Below are 26,335 nucleotides of genomic sequence, written 5' to 3' on the forward strand. Positions count from 1 at the left end.
CTTTAATCTTTGGGAGACAAAGCACATTTTTACATAACATATAACGGCTAAATAAAGGCTTGGATTAGGGTGAAATGTTACGCAGTGTGGCTTTAATATCCCTCTAAACTGTCCCGGACGAGTCTAGGTCAGGAGTCCGGCCTGGTCTCGTTGTAGTCCATGAGGCTCAGCTCGAGTCTGCGCTGTCGGACGGCGAGTGTCAGGTCACCGTGGGCGGAGGACCTGACGGGGGCCCAGTTCTGCGGCGTGTTTGGGGGACTTCCAGCCAACAGCATCTCCTCCTGCACCTCCTCGCCTTCCTCCTCCTCCAGCCCCGCCTCCTCCGCACAGCGATTGGCCGTCCCCTCTGGCTCCGGGCTGTCGTTGGCTTTGCCCGCTTCCTCCTCGAGCTCCGCCTCCTCCAGCCGTTCGTCGGTCGTTCCCTCGGGGTCTGGGCGCTCGTCGCTGTCCGGCTCGTCCGGTCCCGCCCGTTCCTCCGATTCCGGGCTGGGATTGGTCGGTCCGAACAGCCGCCGCGCCTCCCGTTCCAGGAAGGAGCCCACAGTCAGCGGAGAGTCGACGGGAGGGGAGTACAGCGGCTGCAGGTCAGCGCAGGCGCCGTTTGCTATGTTGACGGAAGCAGAGGGGCGGGGCCTGCGGGGAACACGGTGATTTAGGGTTGACATGAGGAACGACAGGGACGACATGAGGAAATGCTGCACAGTGTGGCTTTAGAGACATCAATTTGAAACTGCTGCTGTAGATTACTGATCAAAATGAGGACAAATGTATGTTTTCACTTAAAAATAAGGCGTTTTATGCATAAAAATGGCTAAAGTTGCACATATTTTCAGCGACGAAATCTGAATAATGGATAGATCCAGGTTTAACTGTATGGTTTTATTTTGTTATATGATATAATTGTTATTTCAGAGGGATTTTGGATCTAATATTGTTTTTGAATTGGATATTCATATGTGAAAAAATCTGGAGGGTAAAAAAAATCTAATTTCTCCTTGATATTTGGTTAAAAACTCATGAAATCTGAAATAAATCAGGCAGGAATTCGATATTGGAGAAAAGTTTAGTACCTTTGTCTGCACATGATCCACATGTGTATATTTCTCCCGTCTTTAGCCGCTGCTGTTTCCCACAAAGGAAATGACCATGTTTGGATTACAGCGTCATCTTAGTCACAGCCTTTCCTGCCACACGTGGATACCCAACTTGCCAGTATTTGTGAATGAACAAGCGTGGGAAAGACCAGGGAGAGCCGCAGCCATGTTGGAGTTACTTCCTGGATAAATCTCCGGCTCGAGTCTGGTCTGTTTTTTACTCTGACAGTGCTAGAACTAAGATGTTAAAAGTGAAAAGTAGCAACAAATCTCCACATTGACGTTCTACATAGTTTTATTCTTTATAATGTCCGACACTTTGGCTGTGCTTTATAAACAGAGTTAAGATGGCCTGGCCACACAGACCTGCTGTAGCCCCAGTCCTGGCTCAGATCCTGGTCCTGGCCTTGGCTCGGGTCCCGGTTGTTGTTGGACCGGTTCTGGACTTGGCCGTAGAGCTGCAGGATCTCCGTCTGAAGGGTCTGAGTGATGGACTTGAGAGCCACACAGCGGGACTCAGAGGCCGAGAGCTGAGACCTGCAGAGTAACAGGATTAAAAAGCGACTAAACACGGACTAAACACGGACTAGACCTGGACCCGGACCTGCTCAGGGCCTGGCAGTCCTCTAGGAGCCTCTTCTGGTCCTGGATGAGCTGGTCTTTGAGGGCTAGCTGTGTCTCGAGCTCCGCTGCTCTGTGATTGGCTGAATCCAAGGCCTGTTTCAGTTGCACCTCGCTCTCCTTCAGGCGCTGGACTTCATTTCCCACAATGCCCTGCAGCAGTGTCGCCTCCTGCTGATCACAGAGACATGTCACACAACAGGCCTCTTCGACTAAGGGAAGGTTAAGGAGAACTTAAACGTGCCCTTTCCATTTGAGCCTCTTTCAAAGGAGCTGGGATTAAACCTGTCAGGAGCAGCGGGCGCTCAGTTCAGCGCCTGATGATAAACTAAACACCAGTAATTTATTTACTCTGGACGGCTTTACAGGCTTTAGGTTACATTAATATAAACAACTCACATAAGATCATTACAAATAGGTTTTAGCAGTTATTCTTTAGCACCATTTCATAAACTAAAATACAAGCCAATTCTATTTAATTAGACTACTTCAGATGGTCCAGTCATAATTTGTGTCCCAGTCTTAAAGGAATAGGCCACCGTTTTTACATACTGAGATATGTTCTATACCTTAGCTTTGACGAGTTCCCCCGTGCCTTCAGTCACGTAAACACAGCGCAGACGGCGTTAGCATTTAGCCTCTCCCCCTCTCCTCTATAGCTTCAATACCAGGAGTAATTTGGCATCTGCACAGTAAAGTGAAAATTACTGCGCGGATTTAGAACTAGTCCTGGTATTATTACGCCTTACAATATAGTCCCCCCTTTTATCCACTTAGAAAATCCACATTGTTTAATTTTGTGTAATTATACTTTGTAGTGGAACACTTCACGTAACCATATTTAAATAGGGAAAACGTGGAAGAGCTTGGTAGCTTCCATCTTGACCTGTTTTGGAGCTATAGTGGAGAGAGGGAGAGGCTAAATGCTAACGCCGTCTGCGCTGTGTTTACGTGACTGAAGGCACGGGGGAAGACCAGACAGGTCCTAATAAACTCGTCAAAGCTAAGGTAAGAACATATCTCAGTATGTAAAAACGGTGGCCTGTTGCCGTTAGCATTAGCATGCTAGTGCATTTTACGCCGTGATCAAAAGAACATGTGAGGTAAAAATTGGCTCAGCCTGAATTCTCAGGTTCAGAGCTTCAAGGTATGTGCTGCATCAGAGCTTCAGGAGGTGCTGCATGTCCAGCGCCGGCTCCAGAGCAAACTGTCTGAGGACGCATTTGTTTCAAAAGGAAGCAAATAAAGATAGTCGCCCCTAAAATATATTGTCATGCCACTAAAACTGAGGATGCAAACATTTTAAATACAAGGTTGCAATGGACCCTTTTGCACCCTTTTGTAGCTCATTGAATGCGATCAAGCATGTGGTCTAAACAGTGTGGAGGGGAGCGAGGGGTGTGGGCGGGGGAAAGCCATGTGAGGGGAGGGGGGTGGTGGTGGTGGAGTAGTTAACCAGCAGAGTTCACTACTCCACCTATTGATGAAAAAAATTCAAAAAGACATTGCTTAAGGCAGCTTTAAAATCACCATACATTCATATTTTTTTCTGCTTCTTTTTACAAAAATCTCCTGTGGCTTTTGGGTCATTTTGATGAGCTGTGGTCCCTGTGGCTTTTCGGGTCAAAATTAGCTGAAAAGCTAGAGGATTAATGCACTCATTATTTTTCAATTAATCATGAGTTAAAGCTTTGACTCTGACAGCCCTAGTCTTATGTAAAAATCATGATGAGAACCACGTAGGATGTTTGTTTCTCGCCCCGGCTGTGGCAGTGTGCTGTGTGGCCTGTAGAGGGCGCTGTACCGTGCTGGAGCCCGTCTGGCTGAGGCTCAGGGCCTGGCTCAGGGTTCTGTTGGACTCTCGGAGCAGGAGCAGCTGTTGGTTCATCAGAAACAGATGCTGCTGGAGCTCCTCCCCACTGCTCACCTGCAGAGGACAAACAGGAAACAGTAAAAGGACAAGACCAAACCTCCACCTGAAGATTAAGAAACATGAAAGATTAACATCTTTCTATGGTCAATTCATAAAAGAATTCAAACTGTATTAAGTCGGGAGGACATTTAAATATTTTATGATTAAAAAGCATGACACAAAATGCACAGACCAGAGTCATCAGGACATTTTTCCACAAATAATATAGCCTGGCACGAGCCAGACTGATCCTCTATGTTAAGAGATACATGGGGATACAGTCTGGAATTGTGTGATTTAAATCTCGGTGACTCCGGCAAAATCAAGCAGAGCCAATCAGAGCACAGGAGGCGGACGTTTAACAGTGCGTCATCTTCCGCGCTAAGATTTTCCATCAGACACCAGTGCTCCTCCGGGCCGTAAACAAAACAGTGAAGATGGCGGCCGCGACACAACGATCGAGGACTTTCACCGGATCATTTACTCGACTGCACATGTGGACTACAAACAATCATGGCAGAGGATGTAAACACAAAGCATAAGTCGCTTTGTGTTTGATTGGTTTGCTCTTGTTCAAAGTGTGACACATTAATAAAGTCAGTCTGGTTTTCTGCCAGGCTACGAATAATAGACAGCAGTGAGCCCTGACCTTGATGGACAGCTGCGAGAGCTGGTGCTGGGCGTTGTAAGCCTCGTGATTGGCTCTCTGAAGCTCCGCCTCCTGCTCCTTCAGCCGCGCCCGACACTGCTCCAGCTCGCTCTGGGAACAAGAACAGGAAATGGATTCAAGAGGAAATATCCCGACACAGAAGAGGAGGCTGTTGGGTTTGCTGTAGCTTCAGGAAGAGGGAAGGCATAGAGCAGATGACGGCTGAAGAACCTTTGTACCCTTGCTTAATTTGATTGAGCTATTACTAAAATTATTACTAAAATCCTTGTATTATTAGAACCATCTCTGCATACAAGAAATTGTAATGATTAAAAACCAACGTATGCAATCAGTTAGCAAGTCGGCTAGTCCGGAAAACTTCAGAGTTTGTTAGCATTAGCCTGCTCTATGTATTTTTCCTATAGTCATTAGCATTAGCCTCAAACATCGCAAATTATGAACGATCCAGATGTTTACAGTTGTTGTCCACATACAGCAGTCCCTCCAGGATTTCGTGGGCAATTTTCTCCAAAAGTTGCGTTTTCTTTTTCTGATTAAAACAATATTTTACTTGTTTTTACATTTTACATCAGTAAACTAAAGGGAATTAGCTTACGTATTAAGCAAACAAGCACCTGTCGCTGTGAGGCTCAGGCTTTGTGTCCATATAATTCTGATAAAACAGAGCCCTAAATGAGACTCCGAGAACAAACCAAAGGACAAATGTCTGTTTATTTCACACATCGACATTGAGCTTCAGCTCCGGATCAACAGAACTCTGACAGTTGGACACAGAACTGTGTCCAAAAGTTCACACCAGCCCCTCACACAAACGCCACCGCATCACGGGAGAAAGAAGCGTCTAAATATTTAGTCAGATAAAAGTCATAAAGTCAGTCTGGTTTTATGCCAGGCTACGAAGAATAGGCAGCAGTGAGCTCTGACCTTGAGCTGCGAGAGCTGGTGCTGGGCGTGCCGGGAGAATTTCTATGTGTTACACGTCTTTGGAAAGCTTGGAGACAACACTTTCATAATCTGTGAATAGCTCAAAATGCCCCAGAACCGACTTGTCCTTACTTTCTGTGTCTGGTCACAAATGTTTGCCCGAAAAACTATCAGCTTGACTTTTATTCAAGGTTTAACAAGAAACTTCAGAATAAGGTGAATAGGACTGTGTCTCTGTGCGTTACCTGCAGTCGGGCCTTGTCCTGCAGCGCCCCCTGCTGGCTAGAGCTCAGGTCCTGGATGTGGCTCTGCAGCTGGGAGGTGGCTTTCTCAGAGTCGAGCTTTAGTTCAGTGAAACGCCTTTGCTCTACCTCCAAACTCTCCCGGAGGAAACGCATCTCAGCGTCCAGCACGCTCAGCTGCGCCCTCTGCAGGACACACAGAGAACTTAGTTAAAAACAAAACATGTTTCCAGTAAGTTTGTCTACAGTGAATATGTTTTCACTGTCCAAACAAGTCCAAACCAGGACTAAGACATTTAGATATTTGATAACTTTCTTCAATACGGCAATAACGAAATGGGCTATATGCACAGTGACCTCACGTGATTTCCACCTGGACAGTCAGCCAGACGCTGTCCTTCCTGTCTGTTATCTCTTCCCATTAAAAATTAGCAGGTCCCACAGAAATGAAGCAATAGCTTAAGATTTCATAAAGGACAGCGAGTAAAAGTTAAGATGTGACTGGAGCAGGTTAAAAAATATTACATGAGACGTAACGACTTCACTGGAGGAAACCTCCGTGTTCATAACGGTGGATGTTTTTGTCTTGAGGCTAACGTGGCTAACAAAATAAAAAATAAAACTAGCGCAAAGTTTTGAACGAGCCTGCGCTCGTTATCTAAGATAAAAGCTCCGCCCTTACGACAGCTGGCGTTTCCTTTGGGGCTGGATTCACATACATGATGTTTGTAACACGTTCCTGTGACTCCATCAGTAACTCGTTGTCCTTAACCAGATCCTGAGCTATCTCTATATTTGTGTGGGAACCTGCTAGTTGTGAACGTAAACGATCGCTGACAGGAAGTACAGCGTCTGGCTGACTGTCCAAGAAGACGTCACGTGGGGAAACTGTGCATAAGCCTATAGCCTCTGCTGCCGATGTGTGTCATCGGTGTCGGGTCAGAGGCAGCAATAACTTCTTTTCTGTAGTAGCAGATTAGACGCTCACAACGGTCAGGATAAATCTTGGACCATTCCTCTTTACTATACTGTTACTATACTGTTCAGCTCGATTCCTGGGTTAACTTACTTTGTCCCTGTCCTGTGAATGTTTACATATTTGGGGGTATTAGTTTAAGCAGACACTGTTTACTGATTCTAATGATTATGATGAAGATCAGACCACATTTTATGGCCAATTTAGGCAGAAATTCCAAAATTCCAATTCACACACATTTTTCTCCTCCTGTGGACTACACCACTGCATGTTACCATGCAAAAAATGTGTAAATCTCTGTCAGATGAAAACCTCCTCTTGTGATATGGATAATACGCTGCCTAAAACTGCGATAACGATAATTTGTCAATGTATTGTGCCGCCCTGGTCTGTGTCGCTAAATGTTTGTGTGACAAGACCATGGCGTTGGCTTGCTCCTCCAGCGCAGTCGTGTGGATGACTCTCCTCAGGAGACGGCGGTTCCTCATGGCATGCTGTTGCCTCTTGAACCTCTCGAACTGGAGCTGATTCTGGACAAGCAGCAGCTCGATGCTCAGCTCCTCCACAGAGACAGCAGGGGGGGTTATAGAGGTGGTCAGAGGGATGGAACCTACAGGGTGAGTCAAAATCAATCAATCATCAGCTTGGCTCTAATTCAGAGGGTTGTCTTTGTGCTGGTGTTTACCTGTGGAGCTGCGGTCCATGTACTTGTTCATGGCTGACCTAAAACACACACAGAGAGAAGAAACTACTCACCAGGGGGCGCTATGTGGGGCCCTGGTCTGAGTGACACAGCCACAACAAGAAAGAACAATATTAGGCAGTTTGTCTAAATTTTTAAAGGTGCATTATGGAACTTTTGTGCAAAAAAAAAAAAGTAAATACTAGTTTGTATTTGACCATTCAGTGACCCAGCGGCTGTATGATGGTTACTGGTTAACTTTGTGCCTTTGCTTTCCATCACATTGGCTTGTAGGACCCTCCGGGATCAATTGTTTTTAAGGTTTCTGGTAGGTTTTCACTGGTGATTGATCTGTGTCCATGGTTACGTATACATTCGATCTAGAAAACCTAAAAAATCTGAAATAGAATTGATCCTGTAGCATAAACGCCACTAGAAGGTGAGATACGCATACATTTTTTTTCCACATAAAAAGTTGCATAATGCACCTTTAAAGTCCAAATGAGATTTTAAGAGTCCCTTCATAACTCGGGCACCTTTGCTCTTTGTTCTGTGTAGCTGCTAAGTTAGCACAGTTAAGATAGACAGAACTTTCAGGTCTGACTGTGCTGCTGTGAGTCTTTCCTTTATTGTATTGTATATTAAACTACCCAAAATGGAGGTCTGTCTGTATTATATATTATTATATGTTAGGTTCTTACCTCCATAATTTGAATTGACATTTTAAACAAATCATAGAAGCAACTCACCACACTAGGGGGCGTAGCCTGACTAACCTGGTGGGCATGGCCTGACTCACCTGAGCAGCTGCTGGTGGGCGTAGTCGCCCTGCAGAATCAGCAGGTCTTGGACCGGCTTCAGTTGATCCAACAGCTCCAGAGGAGACACGGGTTTGTGGTCCAGCTCGGCCCGCTGCAGCACCTCCTACAGGACATGAGGCGCACTTGACCCGCAGTTCCACATAACACTCTTGAATCCCGCATGCCTCGGTCACTGTACTCGCCTTGTGACATATCTACTCATCCAGTACACGCGAGGGTTTCCCCTACATGCGAGGCCCGCAGTTGCTGTGGGCGGCACACCCACAGACGTGCACATTACTGAAGCAAACACAGAACTGCTCGAAAGGTTTTGTAAGCCGCAGCAAGAACAATGTGGACAAATGCTGCCTTTTGGTGGGGTTTATGGAATTATTCAGAGGAGCCAGGGCAAACACTACAGGAAAAAAGCAGCTAAAGTGCTAATGTTATGTTAACACCAGCTAAAGTTGTGCAAACATCAGCAAAATCACCTTTTTCAACAGTGGTATGAGGAAATACTAAATCCATATACCTGTCTGTTAATACTGAATCAGAGCCAACCAGTGCCCAGCAGTCTGTTCAAGTCACGTTAGTCTTGGTCCAGTGCACTTTGGCCACGACTCGAGGTCAGTCCCAAAACTTGTGCCTGGTCAGACTGGTCTAGCCCTGGCCTCTGCGGAATGAAAAACTCATTTGGAGAAACCTTCCCTGAAGTTTAGTAACTTTGTCTGCACATGTGTGTATATTTCTCCCATCTTTAGCTGCTGCCGTCTCCCACAAAGGAAATGACCACATTTGGATTACAGCGTCATCTCGCTCACAGCCTTTCGTGCTACACGTGGATACCAAACATGCCAGTATTTGTGAATGAAGAAGTGTGGGAAAGACCAGGGAGAGCCACAGCCATGTTGGAGTTACTTCCTGGATAAATCTCCGGCTCAAAGTGACAAAAAATCTAATAAATCATAAACAGAGAGGTTGGTCTTTTTTATACTCTGACTGAATAAAACAAACTCGCCTTAAAGTGGAAGAAAATACAAAATATTACCTTGGTCTTTTTGGCGATGAACAGTGGTGCAGCTCGAGGCAAAGCCAGTTCAAACAGAGCCTCGTACGATTGTTCTGGAGCAAAACGGGTGGGACCAGGTGTAGGCAGGGCTTGGTCAGTGGGTGTTTCGAGGCGGGGTTTCATGGGGGACTCTGATTGGACGTATTTTCGACTCCGCCCTTCCTGTGCCGTGACCGGCTGCTTCTCTTGCTGCAATGGACGAGACTCATTCACATTAAAATAAAACAGTTCAAAAAGTCAACTCAAAGCCAGAGTGGTTTTACCTGGAAACTGCTGGGGACAGGTGAGCGCACTGGGGGCGGAGTCACAGGGACAGAGGCCGGCGAGGGAGCCGTCACACCTGCGCAAAGTCAGATGTTAGAAATAAAATGACTCGAAATTAAGACAAAGGGACAGACAAGAGAAAGACGAGAGTGATGCTACCTGGTGTCGAGGGGGCATGACCAGGTGTAGAAGGGGAGGAGCTTGGAGCTGAAGGGGTGGGGCCTGGTGTCGAAGGGGCGGGGCCAGGGGTCGAGGGGGTGTGTCCCTCAGGTGGAGGCGTGGACAGACCGCAGTGAGACGAAGGGCTCCAGGACAGATCCACAGCCTGTTTAGCACAGAGACAAATGAAAACATTCTTAAAATTAGATTCAGTTTACATTTTAAGTTGAACAAAACAAAAAACCAACTTTATGTCTGTTGTTCCCTGATCATTTATTGCCTTTTTATTGTGAACTAGAGAAATCAGCTCTTTGTCATTTAGCTTAAAGATGAAATCACGCATCTTTGAGTAATCTTATAATCTTCCCCAGTGGCTACTCTTAGCACTGGCGCATTGAGCAGCCTTGTGTACGAAATGTGAATAAATAATGCCTTGCCTTGCCACTGGGTTGGTACACAAATTATGTACCAACCCCAGTCTCTCCCAAACTGTGGACGGACAGACACTAACCCAGTGTAATCGATGGATATACAGTAAATATGAGACTCACAGAGGGTTATGGGTTAGGAGCTTTTGTGATAATAAACACCTAAAGTGTAATGTACCTGGAGTGAGCTGTGGGAGCCAGGGCTGCAGTCGCCCTCAGTGACAGACAGGGGCAGAGGAGGCAGAGAGGGGAGCGCAGAGGCGTGAGGAGGGAGAGAGGGGGGTGCAGAGGAGGAGAAGTACAGCAGGTCTTCACTTGACGCCTCCAAAGGATCCAGAGACAGACGAGAACACTCCATCACGATGTCATGGACTTCAAAACGCCTCCACCTGGGGAGAGAACACCGGAGTTAAATCATACAGACATTCACCAAGGACAGTGTCTAGATTTTCATGTTTAAGCTTATATTTCTGCTACACATTTATCATTGTCCTTTGTCCTGCTTTATGCGTGTATGGCAGTTACAACAACACAGTTTTACCTGGTGGGGTCCAGCTCCTGGTCCTGGGTCCCGGTGACCAGCTCTGGATGGACTCTGACGTGGTCCAACATGGGCTAAAAACAAATAAATATCAGGGTAATGATAAACTTGACCTGACTTATAGCCGTGGGGCTTCACCTCTTTGGCCTTGTGGAGAAAAGGGCCAAAGATGTGAAGTGAGTCGACCGTCTAAGTTTAAGTTGTTGTGGGAACCAACGGACTCTACATATTTACATTGTATTGTGTATCTAGCCAGTTTTTGGTCTGGTCCGTTCTCACTGCGATTTCCCTCCTGCCATTTAATTTGTAAATACTGTAAATATTCAATGTAGGTATTCGAGTCGTCTTCTGTACTCAGTGGTTGGAGTCTCGTGTAAATATTGTGCTTTTTCTCAGGTTTGCATTTCACACGTGATCTTGGTCACATAAGTAGCCTGCTCTTTAAATGTGACACAAACCTGTGACGCATAATCAACCCTGATGAAGACTGAATAAAATATAATATTGGAATATTAACAAGTAATACCTTCGTACCTTCTTATAAACAGAAACTTTCTACATTGGCCTAATGAACTTACCAGCATTTGGAATTTCAGTATTTCAGTAACGCAGTGAATTTACAGTACTTAAAGGAACAGGCCACCATTTTTACAGATATGTTCCTGCCTGAGCTTAGACAAGTTGATGCGTACCTGTTTGGTCTTTATGCATACGCTCAGTCACGCAAAACGACCAAAGATGTTGCTAGCATTTAGCCTCTCCCATTGTATTCCTATAGCTCCAAATGGGGTGAAGTTAGAAGCGACCAAGCTCTTCCACAGGCACACACAAAGACCAGACAAGTACGCGTCAACTTGTCTAAGCTCAGGTAAGAACATATCCCAGTATGGAAAAACTGTGGACTGTTCTTAAGTACTGCACGTAAGTAGAATTCATGAGTATATATTCATGTACTTTACTTGAGTAGTGTTTCTGTCACTTTCGTGTAGTGGAGCAGAAAGTGTTATATTCATCTTTCATGTAGTGGAGTAAAAGTAATAAGTTCTTTGTCCCTGTCTATGAAAGTCAAAAGTCCATTTGTCCAAAAGGCTAATAATGCACTCTATGAACAGCAGATGGCGCTGTGCCTATGAACGATCAACGCCACTGACTCACAACAAGGAAGAAGTTTTGTCCCCGTCATGTTGCCATACAGAGGATGAATTCAGGCGCAATGTTTGTGTTTTTGAAACTGAAAGTAATTTTTCATAGGAAAAAATAGAGGAAAAACGGGCTTTATATGGACAGTGTTTCTCTGTCCTTCCGTAGTCAGTTCAGGATTATCTTTTTGAGTGACAGAGCGATGTAAATTAAAATTTGCACAAATATAGCTGTCAATATTGAGAAAGTCCCCCAAAAACATTGAGAAATTAATTTTTGTCACGATTGCCCAGCCCTATGTGGATTGTAAGTTGTGGGTTGAATTCCCGGCTCTGAAATGGTGTTTGTGTGAAGCGAGCTGAGACCTTGACGACTCGGTGAAAGGTGTCTGCGTTCTCCTTCATGCTGTAGTGCAGCCGCAGATAGGACAGGAAGTTCACTGGGAACATGCCGTAGACTCTGTGGAACAGAGAGTACAGCGCCCCCTGCAGGTGGAGCATCTGCAGCATCGGCACCTGAGCTGCAACACAAGACAATACAAGAACATTTAATGTGAGTAAACCACCCGAGGCATCCAGGAATTCAACAGGAAGAGACAACCACGCTTCACCATGAAAAGGAAAACAAGGCAAAAACAGAAGAAATGTTACGATCACGTTTTTGTATAAACCTGTTCTTGTTGTGGTTTATACCTGGGTTGCGGAGGCTCCATGAGGCCAAGCGTCCGAACACATCGAAGAAGTCAAAGACCAGCTGCTTCCCGCACTGAGGGATCATGGGTAATAGAGTCACCAGGACCAGGACTCCAGTGGTGAGGACGACAGCGTCTGCATCGGTCTGCGGGATGAGAGAGGGGTCACTGAGGGAGTGTGGATCCAGTACAAGAACACCTGGACTGTCCTGATGCCACTTGTTACAGCGGAAAGAGAAGTTATATTTTATAGCACACTAAAACAAGCACTGACTGAAAGTATGCATTAAAAAAACAAACTATTACTTTACTTTTACTTAAATTAAATTTTATCTCTTTTACCAATTCATTTTTAAAAATATGTTACCGTTGTGAGACTGCTCTAAGGTCCTGAGGCAGATTCGCTTTTGCACAGATGTACTTTTGGGCCGGTCAGACCAGATGTGTTAACAGGCCCGTATAGCACCACACCGGCCCACAAGAGCTTGTTCCACATAAGTTCAGATCAATATTTGGATGTAATTACACATCACCTTCACTAAACTCCTCTGGTGCTTTTAGCCCCCTCCATGGACATGCTGAGTTATGGTTCCCAGATAATCTTTTATAATGAGCAATGGGGCCAATTTCTCAGATATTACTTATGCCCCAATATAAGTGGGCTATGCCATTATAAGTGAAAAGAGTTTATTATAACACCCTCCAGGACCCAGAGAACCTCAGACCTCTATTTTGCTGTAGTTGTAAGTTTGTATATTTTCAATAAATGTCTGCAAGAAGTGCAAGTTGGGAGTTGTCAGGTGACTTGCCCCCAGCCCCAGTCAGCAGTTGGAAATAGCCTCTGGTTTCCATTGAAAGGATTTAGCATGTTTTTTGGGACTTCTATTCTCACTCTACACCCTGGTAACTCAGCGAGTTTTGCCATTTCATTATTCAAATCTACAGTGTCATAATTTGGTTGGTTTTGTGAAGTTTATTTCTGTTGCAGGAGGAACCTCATTAATGGAGCTCACATTTTAAGGATGTTTAGTTATTCTACAAATGTTCCAACAAGTTCTAAACCACAGGATTAAAATGGTAAGTGCTGTGAGGCGTTAGCTTGAATCTGGCAGAAAAGACAAGCCACTCTCATTCTGTGTTTTGTACCTTGTACTGTTTTTGGACAAGGGCTAATTGTTCTGCAAATGGTTTCAACTATTGCAATGCAACGGGGGCGGTCGAGAGCCGGTTTGACCAATAAGTCAAGGGACGAGTTTTTCTGCCAGTCCTGCCCTGTTTTTTGCATCATGTCCTTGTTACATTACTTCCAAAAGGGACAGACCTTGAGGCAGCGCAGCAATGAGGCCAGCAGGGGGCAGCGCGTGACCAGATGCACCCACGAAGGCTGCTTCCTGGTCAGGTGACCCAGCAGCGTCAGAGCGGCCAATCGCGTCGCAGCTTTACCCAGCGCATCGTTCAGCTTCTCCAGCAGCCCCTTCAGAGACAGAACAAGTCTTTCTTTGTTAATTCAAGCATGGAAAACACCTGCACGACCGAGAGCCTTCACCAACAAAACCTAATTAGAAGAGTCCCACTGAGGATCAAGAGCAACAGAGTTTACACACACAGCTATCATTCATCCTGGCCTATTGTACAGACAGACAGAACAGACGGATAAATCATCGGCCAATGACAGAACAGCTGCTCTCTGATTGCTTTACCTTGTGCAGTTGTTCTCTTACGGTCGACAGCAGAGCCACGGCCTGCAAAGAAGACGTCTCCAGGTAAAAGTCCACCAGTAACGACAGGACGGCGCCTCCTCTGTCTGAGAGAGGAACTGCAGGTCAAACGCTGAACAGTGTGTAATGGTACCATAAAATATGTCAGCAAAAAAAACAAATCTCCTTCTAAATATATATACTATATTTGCTGTAGGAGACTCTTTTTCCATCTGTATTAGCTGCATTACAGGACAACTCTACCGTATTTTCTGTACGTATTTACCATAGTTTTGTAGGGGGTGTGTCTTATACTCCGGAGAGACTAATATGTGATTTAAATTTTGTTTTTTTTATTCAAATATATAATTTCACATGCCGCTAGAGGGCTAAAATGTGCTGTTGGGAGTGGTTTGTCAACGGTGCAGTGGTATGTTCTTTATGCTTTAGTTATCTGAACTGTCTATGTGACGTTAACAAACCAGACACCTATTTAGTTTGTTGTTTAATGTGTTACGTTAGCAAACCGTACGCCTACTCGGCCTGTTGTTTTTTTAAGGCATTATATGGCTAGTGCGTCTTATTCGCCTTATTCCGCCCCACCCACTTTTGCCACTTTATGGTTTGTCTCGGCACTTCCGTTGTACTGACACTTCCTGTCGAGCGCGAAGCCCGTTCATTTAAACGGAGAACGAGGGAAAATATTCTCCGCTCAAATCTGATGTTTAGTCGATTGATTTCTGTAAAATGTCCAATGTTCATTTGCACCAACATGTCGACACTGCACCGTTTCTCTGCGCGGCCGAAAAACGGCTTTGTTTTTGTGTAGTAACTGATTTTATCTGGACTTCTCCAGTCCCATGTTAACAGATGGTGGTAAACTACTATTGTAGCCACAGCTGCCCTGGGGTAGACTGACGGAAGTGAGGCAATCCAGTTTAGGGACACGGTTGTCGTTTCGAGATTAGTTCAGCTGTAAACACGTCTGACCTGAGTCCACGGCAAATCCTGTTATTTTTCTGTTAAGTTTATCGATGTGTTTGCTATTTTCACTGGGCACAAGTGTAAAAGCTCCCACCATCTCACATCCATCGCCCATTTCTTTGACCCCGCCCAACCACAGAGCACCCCAAATAACCTTTGTTTTTTTCAGGTTTAGACAACTGCACTCACAACCAACTCAAAGTAATTAGAAGTTTGTCATGTTGTTTTCTTTTCTCCTGTGTGTGTGATACCTGAGTTGAGCTGCTGCGACAGTGAGATCTTCACCAGCTCTGCCTCCTTCAGATCGGACGAGTCCAATAGAGACAGGTCCAAAACCACCGGCTCCCGGGACATGGCTAACACCTGGAGGGGGGGGGGACAAAGAAGGTCATTTTGGTCGCAGCCCCGCACAGTAGATGAAGATAGATCTGCACAACTGTATGCCCACCAATTCTTTACTGCAGGGCTCAACCCCGCTAAAACTCTTTGCTAATCATTCATTATATTTTTTAACATAAAAATTTAAAAGGTGTAACGCCTTATTTGAAAGCCAAGGCCTACAAAACTCATCTAAATGGATCTTTTTCCTTACCATGGCCGTGTTTTCATCACATTTATGCCACTTTTTCGGCACTTTTCTGTTGTTCTTTTGTGGCTCTTTTGTCGCTTCTTTTAGTCACAAGTTTTTGTCACTCTTTCTTGTTTTCATCCTAGCTTTCCCTTCATTTTTGTTGCTATTTTGATACTTTTCAAGCAGCTTTTAGATTTGGGTAAAGCCAAACTGGAGAAAATGTGCTCGGGTTCAGGTGGAGGGTAAGAGACTAAAATGAAGTATCTGTACTCTTGAGTAAGTAACTCTTCATTTGATGTGCAAAATATGCATTTCTCAGTTTGTTTATTTGATTCCTTTTTATAGGTTTTTACAGAAAAATGAATCAGACCGTTCAAACAGTTGCTCGGATAGTCCCAGTACTCAAGTAGTTTCTCCAAGTACTTTATTACTCTTACGCCAATACTTTTTCCTTCTACTTAAGTGAAACTATTTCAAACTAATGAGTTGAGTAAATACATTGGCTACTCCACTCTTTTGTTTGAGGTTTGGATAAAAGGTACGTCTAAGTTCATGAATCAGCAACACATACATTGGAAAAATAGAATAGAATCGAAACTCTTTTTTTTTTTTTTTGCCATGTCGTCCAGCCCTATGTCAAAACATAGCACAACTTTCCTTAATCTAAATCTGATTAACACTCTTTCTAATAAGCGACATGACGATGATCTCTTCTGATCTCTCCTGCGATACATATTTGAGTGAATAACTATCAAATCAGATTCTTAAGCTGCAGTTCATTATCTGTAAAAGAAGCAGCCTTCAGTTCTGTTGATTTCCTGTTTATTCCTCCCATTAACCCCTTACCCCCCGCCTTAACCAAGCACATTTCCTCCAGGTTCGGTTTTAGCCAAAGCTTCTTGAGAAAAGTGACGAATATTCAACAAAAGGGCAACAAAAAGTGATGTGGCGAAAATGTGACAAACAAAAGCGCAATGAAAAATCTTTCTATAGACGAGTTGATGTAGTAGATGAGGCCCATAGGCTGTGAACTTTTAGATTAGGGTAAAGGTGAACTTGCAGGTGTCACTGCATGCTATGAAGTTAATAGATAGATCATAATAACACATCTGACCGCTCAACTCTGCACTATATAAAGCAAAACTCAAGCATTGGCTTAAATGTCTTGAATTGAGGAAATGGATCTTGTTTTGAGAGTTTTTCCTGATCTGACCACATTCACTTTGCTAGTTTGATGACATTTAAGATAATCTCACTTCAAATAAGAAAGTAACACTGTCAATGGGATGCAGAGGTGGGAGACTCGAGTCACATGACTGTCGCAATTTTCGGGACTTGAGACTTACTTGACCAAAGCTGCAAAAAGACTTGACTTGACTTGGGACTTGCTGATTGTGACTCGAGACTTAACTTGGACTTGAGGCCAATGACTCTCAATGACTCGCTGTGACTTTATAGTTATTATTTATTTGAGTGAAACTGTTGAAAGATCAGGATTAATTTTGTAAAAGTGGCGCATCTATGTTTACATTATGGTAATTATCCACATGCGTGTTCGGTTTCCAGACACAGCGCTTCTAAGCAATACAGCGGGAAAAGGCAGGAGGAAATACGACGTCGAAATACGTGCATTAAAAGTTTTCTAAACAGAGTGAAGAGGAGGAGATTTATGGACAGGAAAACGTTTGAAACAATGGACTGAACCTACTGCGCAGACGGAGCCTCCAGAACGACGATGCGTAACAGCTGGATTAATCAACAGGAATCTTGGGGCTTTTCGATGTTTTAAGGCGTTCACACAAAGTTTACAGCATTTAGAGGTTATTTTACGCATCCGCACAGAGCCCAGTGCCAGCGGGACTGAAGACCACGCGGAATCTATTTTGAGCAGGGGCGAATCCGAGTATACAGGGGCTGGGGCATTACAGGGGAACCACTGACAGAAGAAGCGCCAGAAACTAACAAAAATAAAAAATATTATTTTATATTTATCTTTCAGACTGCAGGGAAAAGCAGCTCATATTTAAAATACTATATTTCATATTCTTTAAGTCGCCCCCCGAGCCCCCTTCCTTAAAATGCTGTCCCAGCAATTTTGTACATAGACTGTTTATTTATAATAGATATATTTTGAATGTTGTGGCGTTTAAATATTAATTAGACTTTAAATCCAAATCCATGAGATTTTAAAAAGTTTGATTTTAGCCTAAATTTTCAAAATTATTATTATTATTGAGAAAGCACTTATTATTTTCAAGATTAAACACATGAAAAGTAGACACGCTGGCGTTTGTGACTTGAGGTGACTTGCCGGCTAAAGCAAGACTTGACTTGACTTGACAAAAGCTATGACTTGACTTGACAAAAGCTATGACTTGACTTGACAAAAGCTATGACTTGACTTGACAAAAGCTATGACTTGACTTGACTTGACAAAAGCTATGACTTGACTTGACTTGACTTGACCCCATGACCGATTGACTTGGACTTACTTGAGACTTGGACCTTCACGACTTGGACTTGACTCGAGACTTGCATTTAGTGACTTACTCCCACCTCTGATGGGATGAGACCCATTTCCTTCCCCATTGGCAAAGAAAATGACCTGAGATAAAGATGAAATGGAGAAACATCTCAGAACAGAATATAATCTAGGTCAAATGCCCAACTAAATCTTAACTAGTCAAACGAACTCGAAATTTGGATTGTTGTGCTCAAACTGAGGCATTTAAACTAATCTAGACAGTTATTTTTCGCAGTGTGTGCTGAAATATAAGAAATAAACGAGTGCATTACCGCTTTAATGCAGTGACAGGTGAATAGATTTACTCAGGCGCTGCATTACGAGCCATAATCTAGTAAAAGCCAGCTGCTTACGAAAGTACAGAGTTTGTAGTATCGTTAGGATCCAGCTCAGAACAGGTCCAAGAGATTTCATTCTGAAGTGGAGTCATAAAAGGTAACTATGTGCTGAAACATAAAAAAAAAACGAGTGCATTACCGCTTTAATGCAGTGACAGGTGAATAGATTTACTCTGAAGCTGCATTACGAGTCATAGTCCAGTAAAAACCAGCTGCTTACGAAAGTACAGAGTTTGTAATGTCGTTCGGATCCAGAGATTTCATTCTGAAGTGGAGCCATAAAAGCAGCCCTGACATGTGACACCGGACACTGCTCGCTCTCCGTGGCGCATGCGCAGAGCAGTGTTTACTTCTGCACAAACTTTGTGTGACGTCATCACGCGCCTCACACGCAGCTCTGAACTTTTAACTGAGGCTAATGCTAACAGGCTAACGGGGGGGAAAACATGCTCCTCACGAGGCGCGCGGCCGCTGACACGCCGCGTGCACCCGCACACAGGCGCGTGCGCTGTTCCGGTGCCCGCGGAAGGAGCGCGTGTGTCACAAAAGAGCGGAAAAGTAGAAGAAAATACAGTTAAAGAAGAACGGTTGTTTACCTGCGGCCATGCGTCAGGACGCTCACGCAGACATCAGCAACGGCAGGCCACGCCCACGAAACCTGAGCTTCTGCCCCCTCCACGTGCACCTGTCAATCATTTACCCCACAGAAGAGGTTTGGATCATCTGGAATGAACTGCTCCACAGACAGCGTTGAGAGTAACTAAATAGTGTTGAGAATACTCATTTGAGTAACTATTGTGGTAAAGTTATACTTTCATTTGTGAGTATTTAGAATATGGTTGCTTTTTCCAAATATCAATGGAATATATCCCAGTCCTCAATCATTACATTTTACCTCCATATTGCACAACATTATTAAGAAATAACTTTTAATGTTGACCTGTTTTTCCTCCTAAAATAAAACAAAACATTTAAAACGCCTTATGCAACAGTTCATACAAACACTGCACACGTGTCACATGATGCACTGTGACCTGCTGCTCCATTGGCCAAGAGATTTTTAGAGTTCGTAATTAATGGTAAGTGAGTTTATAACAGGTGTTCTAATAATCACGTTTTTTATTTTTGTAATTATACGCCATATTTATGCATAAATATAATGACAATCAATGTGAAAGTAGTATTCAAAGTATTCAGAATGCAGTATGCTGATTCGAGAAAGTAACGGGATACATTACAAAATACATTTTAAGCCAAGTATTGCAATTTCTCCCAAACTCGAGGAGGTTTGGATCATCTGGAATGATGAACTGCTTTGGGTTCAACACGTGTCTCCTGAAAGAATCATTCATGTTGGGCCAATGCACCTGGAAAACTATGGTATAGCAAAAGCGGACCGTTTGTGATGTGGTGGGACATGAACCGGGACATGAAAAATTAAACTTATGATACAAAGACCTACATTGATGCACTACATTTGCAGTTTCAGTCAGGGATCACACAAGGAAAGCAATATATAACAAAATATTCTAAAGCCGCAGAAAGTTAGGACACCCAATAATGAACATTTTATGCAACACAGTCATAGAAAAAGTGTAGGACATAAGGCTGTGCAACATAAAGAGGGCACAGCCTTAGGGTGATATCAGGTCAGAAAAGGACTGGACTTGACTGACTGGTTTGGAAACTGATAATGTTTGCCACTATAGATCCAGCGTGACCAATTTAATTAAGTTTACCTATTCTTCACAAAGGACTTTGCCACTCGTTTGATGGGTTTTGGGTTGAAGGGAGAACTTGTACATATGGCTAAATTGTTATCATACAACACGGTATTTGGCAACAAGATGTGTCTGTCAAAAAAAGCCACAATATATTGCAGAATCTGGTCTTCTGACTTAGAAATGTTTAAATGTTCAATATTTATGATTTAACTTTTAATCAGGACCCACAACAATGGCATCGCTCAATGTTTTTATTGCATGCATTTGTCAAAAACACAAAAACGGTGGTCTAAAACTCATTCAGCTGCAGTACCTGTTGTGTCCAATTTAGTTTAGGTCAGAATTATGCATAAAAGATTGACATTCAGTTAAGTATACTTCTTCATAACATGCAAAATGACCGAAAAGGTATAGGCTGAAGCTAATGCTTATTTTGCCTACCCTTTGAACTTACAGCACGTGTTTTTGTTAACTTTCTAACATTACATCAGACATTCAAAAGGATTTTTTTATTTTTTTTATTAAGTTGATGCAGTCTTAAACAAACTAGTAAACAGAATTAATATATTTTTCAAGTATAACACTTTTATACATTCTCTTTAGGTGGAAGAGAGAGGGACATAATTTGAGATCCTCTGTACAGTCATTCCAGAGATCCACCCCTTTAACAGAAACACAAAATCTCATGGTGTTTGTTTGAAATGTTTTCTTTACAAACTGCTCTTCTCCTCTGAGCTCATACCGTCTGATGGTGAACATATTTTGTACTGTTTGTGACACAAGTTTAGAACATTTTTGGGTGTTTGATTTATAGGTATTTCCCGAAATTTCTAAACAATGTGATGTATGGCATGATTAATGAGTTATATATAAGAATTAAGCTCTCTTTGTTTTAAATATATCTGGATTTATATAATATCGCTATTGCTTTTGATAATTTCATTCTGATATTATTAATCTGAGACTTCCAATTTAGATCATGATCAATTATAACTCCAAGAAATGTGTTTTCATAAACTCGTTCTAAAGGCATATTGATGAGCATTAGGTTTATCTGGCTGTCCATTTTTCGGTTCGAGAAAATCATACATTTTGTTTTTTTTATATTTAAAGACAATTTATTGATATCAAACCAGACTTTGAGGTTGTGTCACTCTCTCTCCACCATTTCTAGGAGCTGGTTTAGATCGTCACCAGAACTGTACAAGGTGGTGTCATCAGCAAACTAAACAGATCTTAGCCTTTTTGAGACATTACATGGATCATTTATATATAGAGAATAAATAATTTAGGTACAAGAATGGAACATTTTAGATTGTATATCATTTACTTGAACATATTGTATTTCACCTCATTCCTCTGTTTGGTTGAATGTTTCCAAACCTTACGAAATGAAATATACCCAGATTTTTCTCATTTTTGTCGTAAAAATATTCTATTTAGGCATGAAAATGGCATTAAAAAGCATAACATTTGACTAGCTTCGGCCTGTATACCCCCTGCACCCAGAGGGACAGCTGGCCCGGTCGCCCCGTGGATCATGGTTTGGACAGAGAAGATAAGGTGTCTCTTTAGCGCCCCCCATAGTGTTCCATGTGCGTGTGTTGAGATAAGGGTGAGTATAAGTACAGCAGCAGCAGGTGTGAGGGAAACCCATTTCTCTCTTGTCGTCTCTCTTTCTTGCTGTTGTTGTTGATTATTTTTGTTTCCTGTCGCAAGCGTTTTGAAGATGGAGAGTTTGGGGGCGATCCTGTTTCTCCTCACGCTGGACCTGCTGTCAGCCGCCAAGGTAGTTAACAAGAAAAAGCAACTACAACTCAAGTAGACTTGTGGGAAGTTAGCCCCCCCATAGTGTCCGATTTGCTTCAAAATGGTGTCATTCGTTTGTGCTTTGTATGTGCACATAACATTAGCCTTTTATGTGCATTTTTATGTGCACAAACGTGCACAAACGAAGAGCTGAACAATGATACTAGTTTGGAGTGAATCAGACACTATGGGGAGGCTGATCAATTACCAATTAATGATCAATATCTCAAAAACGAAGTGCGCACAAACGCTAATTTTATGTGCACAAACGTGCACAAACGAAGCATTAATTATTAATTCATTAATAACAACGGCTTACACTTGTAATACACTTTACAAGCCTGTGTCACAAGGTCCTGAAAGTGCAGAACTAATTATTTATTCACTCGGTGGCGGTAAGCTGTTATTGAAGCCACAGCCGCCCTGGGGCAGACTGTCCATTTACCACACAAGCTCTTATTATGTCAGTGCCCTCTGCTGGACACGTGTGGAACTCTAGCTCTAACTCTGGCCTTTTTTTTTTTTTATTTAATGCCCCCTAGTGGCTGGAATGAGCATTCTGGTTATTCTTTAAAAATTCATATCTCCGCACAGGAATGGGATAGAGAATACTTTTTTTTTTTGACATACTCTGGAATTTATGCTCTACAGGGCAGGGGCCGGATTAAATTTTCTCGCGGGCCGGCTCAGGCCCACGGGCCGTATGTTTGACACCCTTGATGTAGAGTTTAGAAATAGAGTTTGAGTAATATCAGAATCAGTATTTTGGTTGTGGATATTCACTTAGGGTCGGAAGGTTTTGGTACAGACGTACGTCATGACAAACTGAGCAAAAAATATTTTACATCAATGCCATCCGCCATATTGGATGTCGGCCATTTTGTATGAAAGCCCACCAGACGTACAAAATCTATCTTAAAGGCACACTGCGTCACATTTTGGACTATACTGTTGCCTCAGTACAAAACATGACCAGGTCAACACAGAACATGCTATTTTTGCAGTGGTTGATCAAAAAATGGATTTGGATGGGAACCTAAACTATTTAAATCTCAAATTGTGCTGGTTTGAGTCCACATCACCATGGAAACGAGCTGGAGACGTACCCACTCCCGGTAAAGCTACAGTCAGGTCTTAGTAGAGCTGAGCCGCTCACAGCAAAAGCACATGTTTGTTTGTACATTAATGAGGTATTTTTCAATTATGAAACATCTATCATCAAATAAATGCTTGTATTTCAATTTTATTTATTGGGTAAAATTCTACGCGGTGTGGCTTTAAGTTATCCAAATTACGTTTTAAAGTTTTACCTTTTCACTTTGTCAGGTACCGAGAGGGCCCGTTAAAAAGGAGAAGGGGCGTTCAATCAGTTAGCAAGCTGGCTACTTCGGGAAGCTTTTCTGTTAGCCTGCTCAATGTATTTTTCCTATAGCCGTTATCACTAGCTTCAAACATGGCAAATTATGAACGATCCAGATGTTTTCAGCTGTTGTCCACATTCACGTGATTAGGTCAAAGCCTCATCAGAAATCATGAATGAATGTACACATGTTTTGAGAGTTTACTTCAGATAGGAATTAGCGTATAAAAGTGTCTCTGAGCTAAAAGCTAAATCATATTCAGTTCAGTATCTGCTTTTTGTGGGTCGGATTCACAACCACTGGCCACTAAACATCATCTTATTATATGTTCATGATAAAATAAAACCACAGGAATTATATAAATATCATGAAACTAGCGTGTCATACTGCGCTATACTTTAACATGGCGCCTGACTCCATTCATTTGTGTGGGGAGAGAACGCTCAATTTAAACATGTGACCCCCACCTCTCTCCTCAGGGCAACACTTTAGATCTGAACAAATTAAACATGACTGAAACTATATTAAAGTTGTGTACTGCCCCTAAACTATAGAAACTTCATGTTTTTCAGAACAAACTCATGAACGTGAACAAACTAACAAAGGGGAAAGTTTTTTGTCATTATGGATGATGTTGCTGGAGTAAAGGACACATAATAGCGGGGGAAGTTAGTTTTATTTAGGACAAACTTGAAATGAACACGATACCTGAACGAGATCTAAGGACGCTCCCGCTGTTTTCCGGATGTGGAGCGGTCGGCTGGACTTTTTTCTCCGCCCCTGTTGCGCCGACTTCTCTCGCGATCATCCTTGTGAGAAATCCATAGTGCTCAACCGTCCCGCCCACTTCCCGTCCTTTGCCAGGGTCTGGAAGTAAAAATCCCCATTCATATTTCGCATTGACTTTCGAAGGTTTCTTTAAAAGTACGACACAGGCTCTGTGCTAACTGCCAGCCATTGTCCACGAGTGAGCACAGAGCTGATTAGCTGCTATAGTTTTCCACTACAGAGTGCGGAATGACTGAATGTAATGTAACTCCTGGAAAAGCAGTATATAAGACCAGTGCATTGTTCCAGCAGAAATACTTTGGTACACCTTTCAGAGTAGACGACTGTGCCCTGTTTCAGCTGGGCGTGGTGCAGACAGAAGGGGGCGCCGTCGAGGGTCGCAGACAGAGCACGGGCCTCTTCAGCGGCGTCGATGTTTTCAAAGGAATCCCCTTCGCTGACGTCCCGAAAAGATGGGAGAAACCCACACCTCACCCAGGATGGACCGGTACCAAACACCAGAACTTAAGCCCTGGAGTAGACCTGGTTTAGTCCTGGTTTAGGCCTGATTTAGTGCTGGTTTAGTCCTGGTTTAGACCTGGTTTAGGCCTGGTTTACACCTGGTTTAGTCCTGGTTTAGGTCTGGTTTAGGTCTGGTTTAGGCCTGGTTTAGGCCTGGTTTAGGCCTGGTTTAGCCCTGGTTTAGCCCTGGTTTAATCCTAGTTTAGTCCTCTTTTAATCCTGGTTTAGCCCTGGTTTAGCCCCGATTTAGCCCCGGTTTAGCCCTGGTCTAGCCCCGGTTTAGCCCTGGTTTAGCCTTGGTTTATCCCCGGTTTAGCCCCGGTTTAGCCCTGGTTTAGCCCCGGTTTAGCCCCGGTTTAGCCCTGGTTTAGCCCTGGTTTAGCCCTGGTTTAGCCCTGGTTTAGCCCCGGTTTAGCCTTGGTTTAGCCCCGGTTTAGCCCCGGTTTAGCCCTGGTTTAGCCCCGGTTTAGCCTTGGTTTAGCCCCGGTTTAGCCCCGGTTTAGCCCTGGTTTAGCCCCGGTTTAGCCCCGGTTTAGCCCCGGTTTAGCCCCGGTTTAGCCTTGGTTTAGCCCCGGTTTAGGCCCGGTTTAGCCCCGGTTTAGCCCTAGTTTAGCCCCGGTTTAGCCCCGGTTTAGCCCCGGTTTAGCCCCGGTTTAGCCCCCGGTTTAGCCCCGTTTAGCCCTGGTTTATCCCCGGTTTAGTCCTGGTTTAGCTCTGGTTTAGCCCCGGTTTAATCCTAGTTTAGCCCCGGTTTAGCCCGGTTTAGTCCTGGTTCAGCCCTGGTTTAGCCTGGTTTAGTCCTGGTTTAGCCCCTGGTTTAGCCTTGGTTTATCCCGGTTTAGCCCTGGTTTAGCCCTGGTTTAGCCCTGGTTTAGCCCCTGGTTTAGCCTTGGTTTATCCCCGGTTTAGCACTGGTTTAGCCCTGGTTTAGCCCTGGTTTAGCCCCGGTTTAGCCCCGGTTTAGCCCTGGTTTAGCCCTGGTTTAGCCCCGGTTTAGTCCTGGTTTTAGGCCCCGGTTTAGCCCTGGTTTATCCCCGGTTTAGCCCTGGTTTAGCCCTGGTTTAGCCCTGGTTTAGCCCCTGGTTTAGCCTTGGTTTATTTAGCCCTGGTTTAGCCCTGGTTTAGCCCTGGTTTAGCCCCGGTTTAGCCCCGGTTTAGCCCTGGTTTAGCCCTGGTTTAGCCCCGGTTTAGCCCTAGTTTAGCCCCGGTTTAGCCCTGGTTTAGCCCCGGTTTAGCCCTGGTTTAGCCTTGGTTTATCCCCGGTTTAGCCCTGGTTTAGCCCCGGTTTAGCCCGGTTTAGCCCTGGTTTAGCCTTGGTTTAGCCCTGGTTTAGCCCCGGTTTAGCCCCGGTTTAGCCCTGGTTTAGCCCCGGTTTAGCTCCGGTTTAGCCCTGGTTTAGCCCCGGTTTAGCCCTGGTTTATCCCTGGTTTAGTCCTGGTTTAGCTCTGGTTTAGCCCCGGTTTAATCCTAGTTTAGCCCCGGTTTAGCCCTGGTTTAGCCCCGGTTTAGCCCCGGTTTAGCCCTGGTTCAGTCCTGGTTTAGCCCTGGTTTAGTCCTGGTTAAGCCCCTGGTTTAACCCCGGTTTAGCCCTGGTTTAGCCCCGGTTTAGCCTTGGTTTATCCCCGGTTTAGCCCCGGTTTAGCCCTGGTTTAGCCCCGGTTTAGCGCTGGTTTAGCCCCGGTTTAGCCCTGGTTTAGCCTTGGTTTAGCCCTGGTTTAGCCTTGGTTTAGCCCTGGTTTAGCCCTGGTTTAGCCCTGGTTTAGCCCCGGTTTAGCTCCGGTTTAGCCCTGGTTTAGCCCCGGTTTAGCCCTGGTTTATCCCTGG

General features: G+C 44.0%; 2 protein-coding genes across 2 annotated transcripts in view; one reads left to right on the top strand and one right to left on the bottom strand.

Moving 5' to 3' along the window:
- On the bottom strand, positions 1–18,940 carry LOC306971053 (hamartin-like). Its single transcript, XM_079567180.1, has 20 exons — positions 18,924–18,940; positions 15,146–15,257; positions 13,914–14,017; positions 13,535–13,687; positions 12,215–12,359; positions 11,888–12,042; positions 10,383–10,456; positions 10,020–10,230; positions 9,414–9,579; positions 9,254–9,330; positions 8,970–9,179; positions 7,921–8,045; positions 7,125–7,162; positions 6,859–7,049; positions 5,467–5,649; positions 4,277–4,387; positions 3,520–3,642; positions 1,699–1,889; positions 1,461–1,631; positions 1–633 (listed from the first exon to the last, which is right to left on the bottom strand). Exons 2-20 carry the CDS (start codon positions 15,246–15,248, stop codon positions 129–131), a joined length of 3,036 nt encoding a protein of 1,011 aa, XP_079423306.1. The 5' UTR covers positions 15,249–15,257; positions 18,924–18,940; the 3' UTR covers positions 1–128.
- The window catches only part of LOC306971617 (bile salt-activated lipase-like), a 25,949-nt gene continuing 18,519 nt past the window's right edge, over positions 18,906–26,335 (top strand). Inside the window, exons 1-4 of the mRNA XM_079567953.1 lie at positions 18,906–19,039; positions 21,533–21,666; positions 21,771–21,840; positions 24,350–24,497. Coding sequence (XP_079424079.1) covers positions 21,781–21,840; positions 24,350–24,497 — 208 coding nt within the window. The 5' untranslated portion in view covers positions 18,906–19,039; positions 21,533–21,666; positions 21,771–21,780. The remainder of the gene's footprint in view (positions 19,040–21,532; positions 21,667–21,770; positions 21,841–24,349; positions 24,498–26,335) is intronic.

This window comes from Gobius niger (genome assembly GCF_951799975.1).
Source record: "Gobius niger genome assembly, chromosome: 1".
NCBI lineage: Eukaryota > Metazoa > Chordata > Actinopteri > Gobiiformes > Gobiidae > Gobius > Gobius niger.

Bases quoted from the DNA above. Each gene is read 5' to 3' on its own strand.
- LOC306971053 (XM_079567180.1), bottom strand. From the start codon at position 15,248: ATGTCCCGGGAGCCGGTGGTTTTGGACCTGTCTCTATTGGACTCGTCC. The intron at 9,331-9,413 runs GTAGCATCACTC...GACTTTGCGCAG, and splicing joins TCATGCCCCCTCGACACCAG to GTGTGACGGCTCCCTCGCCG. The intron at 7,163-7,920 runs GTGAGTCAGGCC...TGTGTGTTTTAG, and splicing joins GCCCACCAGCAGCTGCTCAG to GTCAGCCATGAACAAGTACA.